This window comes from Pseudopipra pipra, chromosome 1, assembly GCF_036250125.1.
Source record: "Pseudopipra pipra isolate bDixPip1 chromosome 1, bDixPip1.hap1, whole genome shotgun sequence".
Taxonomy (NCBI): domain Eukaryota; kingdom Metazoa; phylum Chordata; class Aves; order Passeriformes; family Pipridae; genus Pseudopipra; species Pseudopipra pipra.
This window is the reverse complement of record NC_087549.1, coordinates 84,419,618-84,437,039: the sequence shown is the minus strand read 5'-3', so window position 1 is coordinate 84,437,039 and position 17,422 is coordinate 84,419,618. Positions and strand designations below refer to the sequence as shown.

The 17,422-nt window shown below is 39.9% G+C and overlaps 1 protein-coding gene across 1 annotated transcript; it reads right to left on the bottom strand.

Annotated features, from left to right (window-relative positions):
• Positions 1-1,631: 1,631 nt before the first annotated feature.
• On the bottom strand, positions 1,632-16,724 carry SERPINB5 (serpin family B member 5). Its single transcript, XM_064662739.1, has 7 exons — positions 16,596-16,724; positions 10,958-11,132; positions 8,105-8,242; positions 6,949-7,066; positions 5,606-5,748; positions 4,033-4,200; positions 1,632-3,108 (listed from the first exon to the last, which is right to left on the bottom strand). The coding sequence occupies exons 2-7, from the start codon at positions 11,129-11,131 to the stop codon at positions 2,716-2,718; spliced, it is 1,134 nt and encodes a 377-aa protein (XP_064518809.1). The 5' UTR covers position 11,132; positions 16,596-16,724; the 3' UTR covers positions 1,632-2,715.
• Positions 16,725-17,422: the final 698 nt, after the last annotated feature.

Sequence of the window (17,422 nt, the reverse complement as noted above, 5' to 3'; positions counted from 1 at the left end):
ACAAACAATAGACTGTAACATGGTTCTCACACCAGCAGGAGCCTCATGGATACTTCTCCATGAGGAGTACGTCTCCATGAGGAGAAGTGCTGCAAGATGGAAAGGCTTCACACTGGGACTGGTAGAGAGAAGAGGCAGAAGTGAAAAATGAAGATTTTCATGGGCAAGGCACCATGTTTATAAATGACCAATAAGGGGCTTTACCTTATGTGGGCTAAGACAGCTTTGTATCTCTAACATCTGCTTGCCTTGCACAGACTGGGATACCTTGGTATTAGTCAAGAGGTGCAGAAAGATGGGCCCCACCCTAAGGCTGTGTTTCGCTCTGCTTTCACGGGATAACCCTTCCTGGCAAAGCTATCACAAGGACAAGACATGCTTACATAAATTTGTGGGGATATGCCAAATGCTCTGATCAGCATTTAAACAGAATACAACCTCTATTAAATGAAGACTGGCTCCTGAATTGGAATGTTTTGAGAACCTCAAAACACTTTGGAAGTGATGTCTGAGCTTTTCTCCTTCAGGAAATCTCATCCAGGCAGAAAAAGAGAGATGGGTAATCTGCCAGAGGTTTTCATTAGTCTAGCAGACCAGCACAGATGTAGCAGTAAGTGTGATATGGCCTGCTGAACAACTGGAACTACCTGACGAAGAGTTAGTGCCCAAACACAAACTATACAGGCTAGAGGCAACTAATCCATCTTGCCTATGCACAGACTGCCTGTGCAGCTGCTTAGTCATCAACCCCATGCACAGTGTCCTGACACATCTCATACAGGAGAACCAGTAGAAATCACCGTGATTAAATAACCCTGGATAAATCTGACCCCAGCCTCCAAAGCAGATCAGACCATGATTGGGTGTACCAATCATTCAGGTATCACTGAAATTGAGCCAGTAAAGATCTTTGCAGGTAATTCCTTCTCAGACAGGATGGGCTGCACAGTAATTTTTATATTTTTCATTCTTCTGACTACTATCCATGAATCAAGATACCTGATGCATATCAGCAAAGATCCATAGAGGTCTGCAGGGTCTCACCTCCCATTGTTTTTGGTGGAAGTTAGTCTCCTCAGTACCCTCAAAGATATGGACCAAAGATCCCAGTTAACCTCTGGCATTAAAATGCATTAGAGCCCATTAAACATCCACAGAGGGAAGGAAACAGGTAAAATTACTGAATCACTGTGACTCAAAAACTACTGAATCATTGTGAAATCTCTCATGGGTTGATAAGAATCAAAACAGTCTCTAAATTCTCAATAACCACAGCACTGCTCTCTGATGTTGAAAGTACGGATACTTGGGGTTGCCTCTTTCCATTTAGAAATATCTTTCCAGTTGCTTTCAGACCTGAGGCACCCAGAGGATTTCTTCAGTAAAATGCTCCCATCCTTTGAGAATAGATAATTGAATTCTCTGTATATCCTGACCAGCTAGTAACATATTCCTTACTGGAAACTATCATCATGTGGCCCAGAAAGGCAATCCAGACATTCACTTAGGGTTTTTTTTATTCTGACTTTGTGGCCTAAGTGAACCTGTTTGCCATTCCTATTATTTATTGGAAGTCAAGAGTGAACACTGACACTGTCAGCGAACACAAAGACTGACACTGGAGGTATTGCTCATTTGACACAGGTTTTATAGTGCTTTATTCTGAACAGTAATTAGGTAAATCAGTACTGAACATATGCAGCAGGCAGTCTTTAGATAGAAATGAAATCTGATTACCATTATCTCATGTGGAATTTGAAGACTAGTAATTACAATGTTAATTTCACTCAAGTTGAAGTCCTTATTTCTTTCCCATGCTTCAGACATTAAGTAACTGTAGAGGAGTTTCCTTAATGCTGAATCCAGAACTAGAAGTGTGGCACTTCCAGTATTAATCCAACTGTGTTCTATCCTTGAATTGCATAATGTTCTTTTTCTTAGGATATATACAACAGGGCTCCTCATAACTGCGCTGAACTTGTCCCATCTTCCATGTCTGAAGGGATTGAATGAAAAAATGCCACACAGAAGAATCCAACCTCCCCAGTCTGGGAAATGATGTAGCTCATGCTGAGGAGTCTTCTGGGTATACATTCTGTCACCATGATTTTTGCCTCTGGCATCCATAGGCCTCAGTGTGACTGACGTTTCACAGATGCAAATTCTGATGCCAGCCTGCATAGTTTAGCTATGCTGCAGAACTTGGGCACTGTTTCACTGAGCATTAGTAGGGTCTGGTAAGGCACCCTGGACCACCAGAGTGTAGCCAGGTACAAGGGGAGAGCTATCACACCACATGTGCACAGTTCTCCTTATAGGCAGTAGGAATCCAGAGAGTCTGGGTCACAAGAGAGAGTGGTTTGACTAGGGAGCAGGAATGTCTTCCCAGAGCCCTTTCCAACCCCTGGTCTGTCTTAAATCAGGCTCTCACTTCATTTTGGGAAAAAGGTGTCACAGAGGAACAGAATATTCTTGTTGCGAGGCCGGGATACTTCTCAATGAAGTGTTTTTCACAACGGAAGTCCTTCAGCTTAAGGGGGTGAAACATAAGGAGATAAACTAGTTCTGCTGCATATGTAGAGTACATTGTATTACCCAGCCAATATATGAAACTCTTAGATTTCCTTTCAAAGATGATTGTCAGGATGACAAGCTTTACAGGAGCATGCACCACCATAAATGTAAATGTGCTTTTTCATAATGAATACGCCCTGCTTAGGGAGAACAGAATCGGCCTGTGAGAATCACATTGCGAGTTTTGTTATGTCTAAACAAAAAGATAAATGGATGGTCAGCTTTAAATTCATCTTTGTGTTGCAGAATCCGATATCCTGGTACCTCTCGGGAGTCGCCACCTTGTTCATTTACTTCCAAGGAGACTTTATGGATGATCTTTGACAAAACCACACCTTTTGTCTCACACATCTCAGAGAAATCTGATGCACTTTCATTGAAGATATTTGTCATTCCCAGGCTTTCCAGAAGTGGCTTCAGGTCATAGTCACCTTCTATGCTAAACTTCGGAAGAAATACGTTCACTTTGGTGTTGGCCATCATGCTGGGATTGGTCCACTGTAATAATGTCTCAGGAGTCAGTGCCTTTTCCAGCTGAAAACATAAAGGAACAGAGGAAATTAATGAGCAGTCCAAGGAAAGAGAGGAAAAAAACAACAGACCATTCCTGAACTTCTCTCTCCTATCAAGTCTCCAAAACATAAAGTCCAAAAGGCAACTTGTTTTCTTCAATTCACAACTGCAGCACTTAGGCTTAACATACTCTCAGTTACATTGGTGCAAGTATGATTTAATCCATAGGACTGGCCTCTAGAAGAAATCTACTGTATGTGCATGCTCTGGCAAGCTTTTGATAAGCAATCACCTCAACAACCATATGAAGGAACCTGAGAAATACAGTCCCTACCCAGGTTACACCTGGCCAACTGGCAAAGATCCCAAGTCTTTATTCCTGATCCTGCAGGGTAATGAAATTGCTGCTATCTGGGACAGAAAAATGCTCTGAATACAGAGCCTGATCTCAATCAAACATGCAGCTGTTTGAGCAATTTTTTTAAAACTGGAAAGTGAGGAGGCAGAATGTGGGGCCACAACAAATTGCTATCAAGAAAGGCATTTTAAGATATGTGTGTTCTGTAATTTACTCTGGCATATGAAAGCATCTTCCAGATGCAAAGACAGATTCTTCCTGCCTTTAAAATTTGTGGACAGTTGCAGCAAATTACAAAGGAGAACTGTGTGATTATCTGTCTTTTAATCTTAAATAATTTTATTATTAATTAATTAATTAGTCCTTAATGAACTTAGAAGAGGAGTGAAAATATATTCTAAAATTTTCATAGAGAAATGACATAAGAAATTGTTGTTCTTTAGGAAATGCCTTATTAATTTTCATAAACTTACTTTTTGTTTCCTTATGCATTGCTTCAAAATAACAAAAACCTTCCATAAACATATGACATTATAAATGGGCTGTTTCCAAGGAAGTATCATAGCAATTCTACTTTTTTCCCTCACCTGCTCCAGGCCAGTGGTCTCATCTTCAATTTCTTTGGGTAGCAGAATGAGCATGCTTATATGTTTGTTAAGGCATGGAAGCTCAAGGATGGAAACATTTAAATCTTTTACATATCCCAGGCAAAAAGTAGCTTCCAGATTCATCATCTGCACTGGTTTAGTTTCAGTCTGCAAAACATAGAGGAAACAATCTCTCATTCCTTTTAATTCACAAATCAGATGCTGAGACAGAAAAGTTTGCAAGCTTGCCTGGAAGTAGCATATTGAGTTACCACCACAGAATTTTTTGGCTTTCATAAGTAATGAAAGCAGCAGCAAAACACAATGTTGGCTTTTTACAGTAGGCAGCTCTCCAAAGAAAAGTGGGACAGTATTCTACTTAATACAATAGCAACATATTGGGGATGTGCCTTAAAAGAGTAATCTACCTAGTATCGGTGGCCCTTCATGCCTTTTTCCCTGAGTGCTACAAACTATACTATATACATAATGCCAGTAAGTGTCAGGCACTGAGCACATCTCAACAGTGAAGGTCAAGCTGTTCGTATGAATAATTGATTTTTTGGTTCAGGAGCTGAAATAGAATAAGAAGAAATTTCAGGCTTACCTAAATTCCTATGTCTTTGCTTTTTGTGAATGAAACAAAACAAAACAAAATTCTTTATTACATAAAGAAGGTTTAAAAAACTGTTCTGTTCACATGGAAACATTCAAAATTCAAATTCAGTAGAAAATGTTACATTGGAAAAAAAGTTGAGATGTTTCACTTAAAAATTTTAGTGTTGATTGTATAATTTTTAAAATTTTTTTGGCTGAAACTATTGGTTGAATAGGTAATTTATTAATATTTTTAGTGAACCTGAAACTTCAACTTTTCTTTTGCATCTATATATAGGTATATATATATATATTTGGAGTATAATCTCTCTATCTCACAAATGTTGTGCAGCTTTGTATCCTGGTTTAAAGCTGACTGTCTGATTACAATATTCATTACTGGTCACAGATTCCTGAATGCACCAGCCATAGGTGCTACACCCATTTGGACCTCATGGCTAAGCAGGACAAATATGCAGAAGGTTGCAGACCTGAGCCTGGTTGGAAAGAGGGAGATTGATGGGGCAACACCTCTGCTGAGGAAAACACAGGGCCAGGCACCTAAGGGATGTACTCAAAGAGGTGAAACAGTTGTAGATATTTCACTATCTCTGTGACTACGAGAAATGCAGTGTTTCATGCTTCACCTCTGCTGGTTTTTAGGTGCAACCTCTGGTTCCTCCAACCTTTCAATCTCTTGGAATAAGCTACTCATGAGAATGTGCATCTCCTTACAAATAATGGCTGCTTCTGATCACTTGTACTCAGATCACATACTAACTGGTATATACTCACTCACACACTAACAGGACAGTCTGAGACCCTTGCAACACCATATAAGTTTAGATAGAGTCTAAGAATGCTGTGGTAAAAAACATTTCTCATTTTGTCTTATTGTGATTTCCTTAGATCAAAGTTTGCATCTTCATGAGAAGAAACAGTACTCCATTTTATTTTATTTTTTTTCATAACATACCTTGTTGACTTTAAAAGCACATTCTTTGATCTCTGCCTCTGGGAACTTCTTCATCCAGTTTGTGACAAAATAAGCTGCATTAACTAGAAGGATCTGAGTCTCACCACTTACACTATCCTCATTCAAAATATTCTCCATTTTACCTGTGAACAAGTTTAAGGTGGTTGTTAATACAACAATACATTAACATTATATCAATTGCTTCAAGTGAATATGGTACCATTTCACTGAACTAAAAACATTTTTGTCCTGCATCTCATAGATAAAAGATTTTATTTCTAATGGAAAATTTCAAAAAGAAGTACTTACTTAAAATTGCAGCTTAATTTTTGATATGGGATTTGGGATCAAGGCAAATCTTCCAAATTACATGTTTTGTTGGCTTATATTGCATGGAATCAAAACTATGACTCCTGCTTTTTTTTCAATACCTTAAAGAAGGTGCTCATTTTTCAGTGACATTCAACACGTGTAAGTGAAAAAACATTTGTCATTTGGACAGTAAGACTTGAAGGGAAGTTCCACACTAGCAGCTACTCATTTCTAAACTGATACATGAGAATAAAATTACCAGAATAACAAAAAATGCTGCTCTGATTACAGTTAATAACCAAATACTGCGACAGACTTCAAAAAGAAGATGTAAATGACGTGTCCTCTCTCTGTTTCAGACCTGTTCAAGCACTGCCATAAGTGACCCTGAATTCAGAGCATTGGGGAGGCAAGTCCTGTCTTCGAAGGGCAAGATGCTTCCACATGGACACCTGTTCTAGTCTGGAAGGACCAGACTCATAAATGGTGTTTCCTTATTTGTACCACACGAGGGCAACGGGTGGCAACCAATCCCAGAGCCATCTCTGCCCAGGCTTCCATAGGAAGGCAAATAAGAGATGCCCATCTGCTTGTGTTGCCCTCACTAGCAAAAGGAGGTGGGATATTGATTAACAGCCTGAAATTCAGAGTCCAGCAAGTACTTCCCATTAAAATAAAGCTTTTAAAGGAGTTAGGGTAGCTCAATGTATTGGTGTCAGAGGTTTGTGACACTCCACAACCAGGACCTGTCATTCTCCCAAATCATCTTGCTGCAGTCAAATGTGAGCAGCTTTCCCCAAGGCTAATGCATGGTCAGTCTCACATTTCCACCTTCAGAAGTGCTGCAGTAGTGAAGTCAATGATTTCAAAACAGGCTGATGCTGCTAATCCTCAGGAGTTCAAATAGTAGGACTAGTCCCACTGCTTTCACTATGTATTTACTTCTAAAATCATTAGTAAAGAAGTGTCACAAGGACAAAGATCTTTGTCTGAAGAGGCAAACAGCATCCCCAAGGTTAAGCTGTACTCACCATCAGTCAGCTCTGAAAGAGATTTGTTGATTTTTTGTCGGGTTTCCTCAGTTTTTTCTTTGAACTCCACTAATTCCAGTTCAGATGGAAAAGGCCTCTTTGTGGAGTTGACAAAGTCCTGAAAGATACAGGGAACGAAAGTCATGCTTGGTTAAGTGTCATCCACTCAATGATTCTTTAAGAGCCTTCAACATCAGCCTCTCAAGCTTCACCATGGGGTAGCTGAGGAGTTCATTATGATAGAAAGCTATTAAATAACCACATGACAACGAGGATGCACAGCTGCATCCAGCACATTGCTCCCAAGGTTGTGTTCAGTCCAATGGTGTTACATCAGCAGCTTTAAAGTAACTTCGATATTGCAGGAGTGACCATGTTACCAGAGTTCAAAAGAATAAAACAATCCTCAGTCCAGGCCTGGGTAAGACTGAGATAAAGGCCACAGGCTGCTCCCATCATGTCTCTCCTCATCAGGTGAGATATTTATTGCTCTGGATGGGTATTGGCCTTTGCTGTGTCAGAGGCTGAACAGTAGACAATCTGATTATAGCATCACTGAAGCATGCTGAGTTTTCTGAAACATGACTTTTAGGCTGATGTTATCTTTCTTGAGACCCTATTCAATGATAACTTTCGGGGAAAAAAAACCAACATACACAGAATTCTTCTGAGTTTTTTGCAAGGTTCATAAGTTATAAAGAACTTATAAAGTTATTCACTCGTTTTGCTTTAATAGCCAGGCTTCTGCCTCACAGATTAAAAACCAACAGTTTATGCAGTAATTACTTGGGTGTGTGAACTGGACACACACTTGCACCATCAACTTTTTTTATACTCCTCTTCACTCATACTTGCCATGCAAAGACTTTGAAGTGGCATAGAGGTTATTTTGCATTCAAAACCAATCTAGCTACTGACCTAAAGCATATTAATGAAAGAATTAGAAGTATTGTAATAGTTGCACAGTTTGAGTTCAAGCAGCAGACTCATACATCCTCCTACAAACTTCTATGGCAGCTGTTCATCATTTGAGTCTAGTCAAGAAACAGCCAAAATTCAAAGAATTTATTTTAAATAACGTTGCAGTCTGACACAATAATCCGTCAACATAATGGTTAAGCAATTCATAGCACCAGCGTTTTCCTAGAGTACTTACTGTGGTAGGATTAAGAGACTTGTCTACAAACAGCCGTTTGACCATTTTCAGTGCAAAGAAGGAGCTGAGTTTGGAAACATCTGAAGTTATTGTCTGAAACCCGAAAGAAACGTCTTTGACATCTTTTAAATGGAGTACCTGTTAAATGAACATAGTAAAATACTAAGCATCTTCTTTGTTACCATTATCTAAACATTTCGAACAGCTTAGCAAAAAATAATGCTAATTTGTGACCAGAGATGTGGCTTTTTGTATTTAAGCTGATGACAGAGCTTCTCACTTTTGTCACTCAAAAATCATTTATTTATTTGACATCCTCACATAAATCTAAAAACCTGATCCTACCAGAACTTTAACCAAATATATTTCTTTCCTGTGAGCAGTCCAAAGAAATCAGTAGAGCTGTTCATGCTGGTAATGTGACTTAGTCAACTAAAACTCTGTGGTATGGAGTCATAATGTTTTCACCAAACTTACATTTCCTTCCAAAAATATGGAGCTTCTAAGATAGATAAATGAAGATTGCAGATAATCTCCTTTCTAGAAGTGGGCTACACCTTTAAAAATGCTTCACAGATCATCAAGTTTTCTGACTGCTGTGACTAATACATGACATCACATGACATTTCAGCAAAAACTGATCAGATAACTGTGTCTGTTTTGGTAGACACAGTGTAACTGTGAGTAGGGCTGCTGACCCACACATGGCCACTTCCCAATTCCTGGGAATGACAAGTCCAGTTCTAGGAAGTACAGAGTTGACCTAAAACTTGTTGCTTTTAGGCACCAGAGGTGAGAGGTTACTGGTGCCTTTGCTTGAAAATAACCCTATAAATACAAACTGAACTTTTAATGCCTATTTATTACAGGGTCTTTGATGGTGGCTGTTTCACTACAGGCAGCCTGCCCAACCTTCCTCGTCTGACTCAAGTTTCTGCGTGAGGCATAGCAGGCATTAGCAACCTTCTTTCCCTTTGTACATCACTCCTGCTCTTTCTCTCAGAACACATCACCTCTTCAAAGACACAACAAACTGCTGCTCTTTCTAATCACCTTTCCACATCCTCCTCTCTCCTTGCTCAGTGGGAGCAGAAGGAAATAAACTCCCAAGGACACACACCAGTACAGGTCTCACAGACAAACTCCATGGTCATTTCTTCAGAAACAGCTTTCTCAACTTATTTCCTTTTCCTTCAACAGTTTATTTCTCTGCATGTTAAGCACAGAAAGCTTCTGTGCCTGGGAACTATGTTGGAAGAGAAAGCTACTGCAATTCTCTACCTGAGAGAACTTTTGGCACAAGTTTTTTAATGTTCCAGAGTACAGCTGCCAATCTGGCTCCTTTTGTATTTAGTGTTTAAAACCCAAGCACGAACTCAGGGACAGGCAGAAGCTAGAATAAACATGGAAAATAGGAGATATTACATTTAAAAACATACCAAGCTCTCCTTAGTGCCTGAAGTCAGCACTTTTTAAATACCACTAGAGAAATATGAAATATAAATGTGCTTGTGTAATAGAGCTCCACTTGTGGATGTGTAAGCTAACTTGTTATTATGCAATGGTTCAAAGCAAAGTGCAGAGACAAGTGAAAACAAAATAAGGGCAGGTTAATATGTTGAACTCTCCCATCAGAAAGACAACGCTTGAATTTTGAAATCATGAGGGAGCTTCAGGGTGACATTTAAATTAAAAATAAAAATTAAAAATAAAAATTTTTAAAAAACCCACTAGAGTTAATTTTTAAATTTAAAAGAAAAATGCTGTTTAAAAAAATTTGCAATGCCTACAAGATTCATCTCTGAAAGTGTTCAAAGCCAAGCTGGATAGGGTCCTGAGCAACCTGGTCTAGTGGAAGATGTCCCTGCCCATGGCAGGGGTATTTAAGGTCCTTCCAACCCAAACCATTCTAGGGTTCTATGATCTTCATGGACATATTGCAGTGTAGCTCTGTGAACAGCACAAGATTCACTGTAATCTGTGGCATAAGTAGGGGCACACTCATTCTCATCATCTCGATGAATGAGAAAGTACAGGGAGGAATTCCCAAGGGAGGGAAAATGCATTCAAATATGTGGAAACTTTCAGAGCCAGGTGATGATCAGCATACAAATGCATACTGAATTTGCCTCTAATCCACCTTTAGGTAACTGCAGAAACCATGGGGACTCTCACTGGGATAAAAAGGAACTAGACCTATCTCTGCTTACACAGAGGTAGCAGAAGAGGCTGGAGGGCTGACTCCCTCCACCCCAGAGTGAGCTTGATAAACTGATTTAATCATGACTGCCATGCTGCATCATGGTGCTGGAAACCCTCTGAACACCATGAGCTGCTTGTGAGGAGAAACACAAGCTGAAATTGTGCCCCTTCTGCTGCATCTGCCTCGTCTTAGCAGCTTTGCAGGAGAAAAGGGAAATGCCAGTGGCAGGGCTGCTATGCATACTTGCTGCTGACAGACAATGGCAAAATTCTTTCCAATTCTATAAAGCCTAGGTGTTTTTGAATAAAAAATAAACAGTTATCCAGAAAACACAGTGATCTCGACTGTGGCTTGCAGCCAGAAACAATGCTGCACTAAAAAGAGACAAGGCTCTAATGCAATTGTTAAGGACTCTGCCATGTTCCTTTCCACCTTCTACACACTTGAAAAGTCTTTTCTTTATGACAGGTTTTGTCTTTTGTTGTGTGGGGCTATGGAGTGTGGAACTGTTCAGGAAATTCAGATGGTTGGCTTGAAGTCTGATTTAAAGGAAACAGACATCCAGGAGAATATTAACAATAATAAATAAGAAAGATATCTACAACAGCCATATAATTTTGCAGCCACAAAACAGGTTGCTGACAGTTTACCTGTTTCATTTGGTCTGCAGTATCACCTTTCGTAGCTTTATATGCCAGAGCCAGAGAAGTTGAGGTACACAGTGGGGAAAAAATAATATTGGCTGTTTTGTCCTTCTCACATAGTTTTTTGAACATATCAACCGCAAAGGCAGTGTTCGCTAGCTGCAGAGCATCCATTGTCATCCTGAAACAGAAAAAGGAAAAGAGAGATGACTCAGGCTGTAATTCTAGCTCCTGCACTAGGGGCTATGCCAAAGAACTGAAAGAGGCTGAGCACCAGTATCTGAACTGGATAGCTTGAACCGAGGAGAGGAGAGGTTTAGTAATAGCCATTATCTTCAAGTGACAGCTAGCAATGCCACATGTTATGTGGAGCCAGTATTACCAGAAGAACTTGGGGAAATCTGTGTAGGTCAGGGTGACCAAGCATACTGAGTCAAATTGGATCACATATGAATTTAATCTCTTTTTAATTGATACACTTAAATTAAATATGCCAACTCAGAAGGTACTTTGCCTATGCTCTGGGCCCTCCTGGCTCTTAGGCAGGCCTTTAATGGTCTCATAGCTTCTCTATCTCTTTCTTCATGGCTAACTGTTCATTAAGCTTTAGCTCACATGTCCGTCTTCTAAGGGTTGATTCCCCATTCTCTCTGGCCTTGCTAGGAGTCTCCAAAAAGCTGTCTGGTCCTATAGATTGAGATTGTTCTAGAAACTTGAAGGAGGCCTTCAAAAACAAATACTGCTGTGTGCCCACCCATCACTTACACTGTTTTAACTGAAAATATTTTCCTAGCCATTCTTAATAACTGCAGTTGCCACAGTGCTGTTAGATGATCTGTGCAGTCAGGAATGACCCAGGGGGCCCAAGGGACAGTTGCTGCAGTCCATGCTCTAGGAAAGCCAGAGGCTATTCCCATCTTCCAGGCTGCTTTCATATACCCAGAGTTGCACTTTGGTATAAGCACATTTGTGTAGATCCAAGCCAACAAGGGTGAATCACAGAATTTCAGTCAATAGCACAAGCCTGGCTTTAGACCAGCAAGCACACAAGAGATGACCCCTTTGGCAAAGTGAATTTGGCACTACTCTGCCCTAAATATCATGTATTCCTAAAAAAACAAACAAACAAAAAAGACAACTGTTAAAACTGGTGTTAAACAGCTCCATCAATGCTATTGACAAAGACAGAAAGGAAATAGAAACAACAAATATTGGGAAAGTCTTCCAAAGGCATAAGATTTCATACAGAATCTAAAAGGTGTCTCCAGTATTTACTCTCTCCAGCAAAAACAGCAAAATAGTGGAATAAAAATGGTATAGAAAGGTGATTTTAGAAAGGTGTGTTCTTATCCACAGACATACCTATCTACATTTGCATTTCGTACTCAGACACTGATCTAGGGGTCCTATTAAGCAAAAGAAAATTGGTTATTTCCTAGGTTGGTAGGAGGTTTGCTAATCATTGGAGAAACACCTTAAGGACAGGGATTTCTCTCTAAGAACTGACTACTTAATAGTGCAGCCTCAAACATTTATTTACCTAGTTCATAACAGTTGCATCCTAGACCTCACCACGTGAGAGCAGAACAGTATGAGAATACAAAAAGGGGAAGAGGAGTCAAGGAACTGTCTCCAGCAAGGTATCTTTCTTGACCTTTCGCTCTCACCTCAGTTTGAAAAGCCATTTTGAATTAGAACAATCTCCTCTTTGAGTGCACGTGTCATACTGCTCAAACGTAGCTGAACATCTGACACCATTGTACAGAGATACTGCTGAGCAGCTGTGGCGCTTGACAGTAGTGAATGATTTCCAAATAATCTGTGGTAGTTATACATTTTTATAGGACTAATAGAATGGGTGCATAATTTGTCTGCAACATAGCAGAGAAAACACTTTGACTTACTCGTAAGACCTGTTTGACTACAGAAGGTCTTTTATGAAATAAATGTCCTTATTTTTATTTTAATTAACTTATACATTTTCTTGGATCTATTTGGTAAGGCAATTGTTTTACTTGACAGCTAGTTTGTTTTGGGTTGAAAGATGCAGTATAAAAGGTTAGTGAAATGCACTGCACAATCTAATCAAATAAAAAAAAAAAGATACTGGCATAAAACCAAGGCTTTTTAAGTTAGTGTTTGAAAAGCACACCTAACCAGCCCTGCACTCTTGCAAAATGTTCTGACTGCTGGTATTAGACACAAACTGTTTTCTAACAAATCCCCTCCCACTGGGGAAAAAAAAAATAATTTGTCTGGAAGAGAGCAAACATTAAACACATCTCACTGAAGAAATTTATCCCCACATAAAAACACAGAGGAGTATGCTTTGCAACATCCAGAGGGTTTGCCAGAACCCTGAATTCAGGATGGGTCTGGCTGGATTTGTCCATCTTCCAGTAGTCTGGCAGTGCCCAGCAGCTGCTTGGTAAAGAGATATTATCCATGCCAGATTCCATTTTACAGCATCAGCAGGCATTGAGCTGATGTCAGAGTAAGGTTCAGGAGACATGTCTCAGAGATCTTATGGGTGTAAAGGGAGAACTAAGCACCAGCCTAGCACTGTAACCATCTACCTTTTTCACGTAGACACAATTTCTCAGGCATGAAAGCAACTAATTACCAAAAAAGTCAAGCTTGCCAGCAACCATGAGCTCAGCACACACCTTAAAGGAGGAGAGCTTTAGGCAGGACAGTGGTAAAAGACAGTTAAAACAAGTTTGAAGGACTGAGACTGCTGATGAAGGAGTAACTTGGAACAATATGGGCAAAGAAGCAAATGTAAAATCATTCTTTCAAATACCTTCCCGCAATTCCTCATTGCAGACATGCTCCTTCATGCCCATGCATATCTTAAATAAACTAGCATAGGCTACCTACCTTATCTTCACCATTAGTTCAATCATTCTCACATGAATACACAATACACTGGTATACTTTGTCTCCATCTCAATCTCGCTCTCTGACCCACCCCAGCCCCACCCCCACCCCCCAAACTAAAATGTGAATATCTGGGGCAAGTACCAACTTCCCAGGTATTTCTTACTGAGGAGCTGATGGAAAATTACTTAAGGACCCAAGAATGTGTCATTCAGTAAATATCTACCACTCTCAAGAAGACAAACAATACAAAGAACGTCACATGAGGCATGCAGTGCACCTCAAAAAACTTACTTGTCAGTGGGGTAGAGTATCATTATTTAGTTCTGGCTAGCATGATATTATTCTACTTAGGTCTCTGGATCTTCCTTACAGGCCAAAAATCAATATGCAATCATAACCACTTAAAAATACCCCTTGTTTGTTTCTGCCTTAATACTGACCTAATATGTGCTACCTGCACACTCTTCTTCCTTATGCCAGTTAAAAGCTGTACCATGGGTTAAAAACTCTTCTGACTTCATTAGTAACTCTGATACTATTTAAGTTGAATCTTTTTTTATAAAGTTTCAATGTTTCTTTTCATTGGGAAAAAACAGGAGGTATTTCATGGTGAACTTTTTATTTTCCTCTGTTCACCCAGTAACTGCTGATACTCTCAAAGCTTCTTTAGTGCAGAATGCAACTATTTCTGGTAGTGGCAAAGCTCTCCATTCTGGTTTCTTCCTTTTAGTGCTACTATTGAAATAAGGACCATTCAGGGCATGTTGAGAAAAAAGCTCAGTTTCACCCTTAACCTTGAATAAGGGGCTGGATAGCAAAGAATAATATCTATTCCACAATCTTTTTCAACTGGTCAGTCAGTTTTTATTTTCCATTTTTTAATGATGTATGATATTTAAGAGCTCATTAAATTCATATTATTGAAAAGAATTTCCAGTATTAAATATTACAAAATCTTAAATCTCGTTAAAGCCTTGAGCATCCCAAGCCTTGTGAGTCCAGTAAAGCCAGTTCTGGACAAGTAAGAAGGGTTGAGGCTCCCAATAAAAGGAAAGCCCATTAGCTGCCCATTAGCCGACTCAGAAATCAGACATAGCTCCTGTGCCAGTAATCACAGGGAACCCTCAAAGGGGGAGGAGTCAAAAAATTAAAAATGAAACTTTGAAAAGGCCTGCTGCATGGATTCTTGCTGAGTCCCTCCTTTCCCAGGAAAGCGGTATGTCAGCATTTCCAGTGAGGCCTGCGGCACTGGGGCATCTTCTAAGCACGGAGCTTGTGATCCACCCAGCTTTGCTTAAGACTGTGACTGTCACAGTGTTAATGAAACACTTTCAGATACATAAGGAAGCTGAAGGCTACTGAACTAATTCAGAAAAACCTGATTTAAACTTGTTTATTGGTATAAGACACCATTTTTGCTTAGTCACTCTTGGATGCAGCAACAACAACAACCCCTGCCCCCCAAAAAAACACAACAGTGAGGCTTTGTTTAGTATCTGCTAAGAGAAAAGATAAATATAGCTTATCATTTAAAAATATAATTACAAGAATAGCAACGTCTGTGTGGAAATGTCTGACAAGTCAAGCTAGCTATACGATAGGAATAATCTGATAAAGCTGAACAAGTATTTACTTTATTCTTGTCTCAGTTAAGAAGTCCTTTCTGAAGAAGACACCTGTAGCAGATAAAGCGTAGTCAGTGCTGGCCATCCAGTTCTGGGGTTATATTGGGTTTATATCTCAGGAGCTGTGAGTGCCAGCACTGTAGTCTCTCCAGTCCAAACAAACTTCCATCAAGAGGATAAATTATACGAAACAACCCACACATGTGTCATGAGTGAGACATTAATATTGAAACTAGATCAAGTATTTAACATGAGCCCACTTCAGCTCTTACTCAGCAAATAAAAAATATAAAGGAGATAAAATATTTCTGCAAGACTTTTCTTCTTCTGCAGAAATGACAACTCTCCACCTGGCAAACCACCTGGATAAAAAACAAGGACACAGTTTCCTCTGAACAGACATTGAGGAATGCAAGATATCAGACTGATGTGGGACCAGAGCATCTCATATGGTTGAGGAAAAAGCACTGTCAGTAATATAGCAGGGAAAGTCACTCCAGGAAGGAAAGAGAAACAAGTCACTGCAATATGCTTTGTTGTACTTTAATAGCCAGTGAACTCTTCAAACTAGATGGTCACACTGAAAATAGATTTTTAATTACTAGGCCTAAATTCCTGTCCTTCACTTTAAACAAATGCGGATTAGTCACTTGGTTAATACTCAAAGTAAACAGAGCAGAGCATACACACCTCTGCAGAAAATGAGAGGAATATTCCTCTGTAACAGATTAACAAAACAGCCAAAATCCTACTTTGGCACAAGGAGCATTTCCGTGGCATCATACTCAACCTGCTTTTTCTGATATGGGGAAAGCTATTTTCAATAAACGACCATATTTTAATAATTCCTAATGCCCTTGCTGTCTCACCAGCCAGATCCTATTCACCACTTCCAATGAATCTTTTCAGAAGGGAAGAAATATAGCATAAAAAATACAGCAATTTTGGAATGAAACTAAAACACTGTAGTTTGGGAAGGTAAAAAAAAGCTCCTTTAATTCCACATAATATCTACCTTTCTGCACAAAATTTCCTTATCCCGCTCCCTCTATGCATCTACGTTTCACAGCCAAGATTTGTTGACTATTAGTTAGGCATAAGTTAAAGTATCAGAGGAAGAAAAAAGCTGTACTTACTTTGCAAGGCTATAATCCTGGCAAACAAATCAATGAAATGAGCACAGCACGAAGAACTAGCTGCCCGTGCTGAAACTTTTTTGAGCGGAAGACTTTGTTACTTGCCTACTTATTGACACCACTCCCACTTTCCCAACCTCAATTTGTGTGCACACACACTCTCTCTCACTCTCTCTTTTTTTTTTTCCCTCCCTTAATCATTCTTCATGGCAACTCCTACATTGGAGGAGCAAAATGATTCACACCAGAGTTGTCTTTGCCTGCCCAGCCAGTGAATACAACAACAAGCTGTGGCAGGAAAGAGCAGCCTTGCGCGTTGCCTTCAGCAAGCACAGCACAGGCACCAGGCAAGAATGAACGAAGACTACAAAGGAGAGAAAGCAGGAGTCGATGAGGAATTAAGAGACCTCCTGAGCAAATAGCATTGGGATTGCTGCTATTTGCAGAAAAATTGTCATTGTGAAAAAGAAACCCGGGAAGACAACTAAAATACGTAGGAGTGTGTGGCTTTGCACCTGTATATGCATTAAGACTATCTTAACTCTGTCTAAGAGGCATATGTGTGTGTTTGGCTGCCTTAAAAGCCCAAGGCCAGATTGGAGTTAACGCTCCAGGAAAAACCTCTGTCTTCTTACTGCTGTAAAGCAAGAGCTCCCTCCCATTAGCAGACAAGTTGTCTGCAGAGGAGCAGCCTTCCCTGCTGCTAGCTGTCCCCAGAGGTGGAAGGGGAACAGAAAGTCCCCTGCAGACAACACCAGCAGGTACTCCCTGGGAAGCCATGGCTACACTTGAGTCCCCATGAGGAAACAATGCACCACATCAGAGGC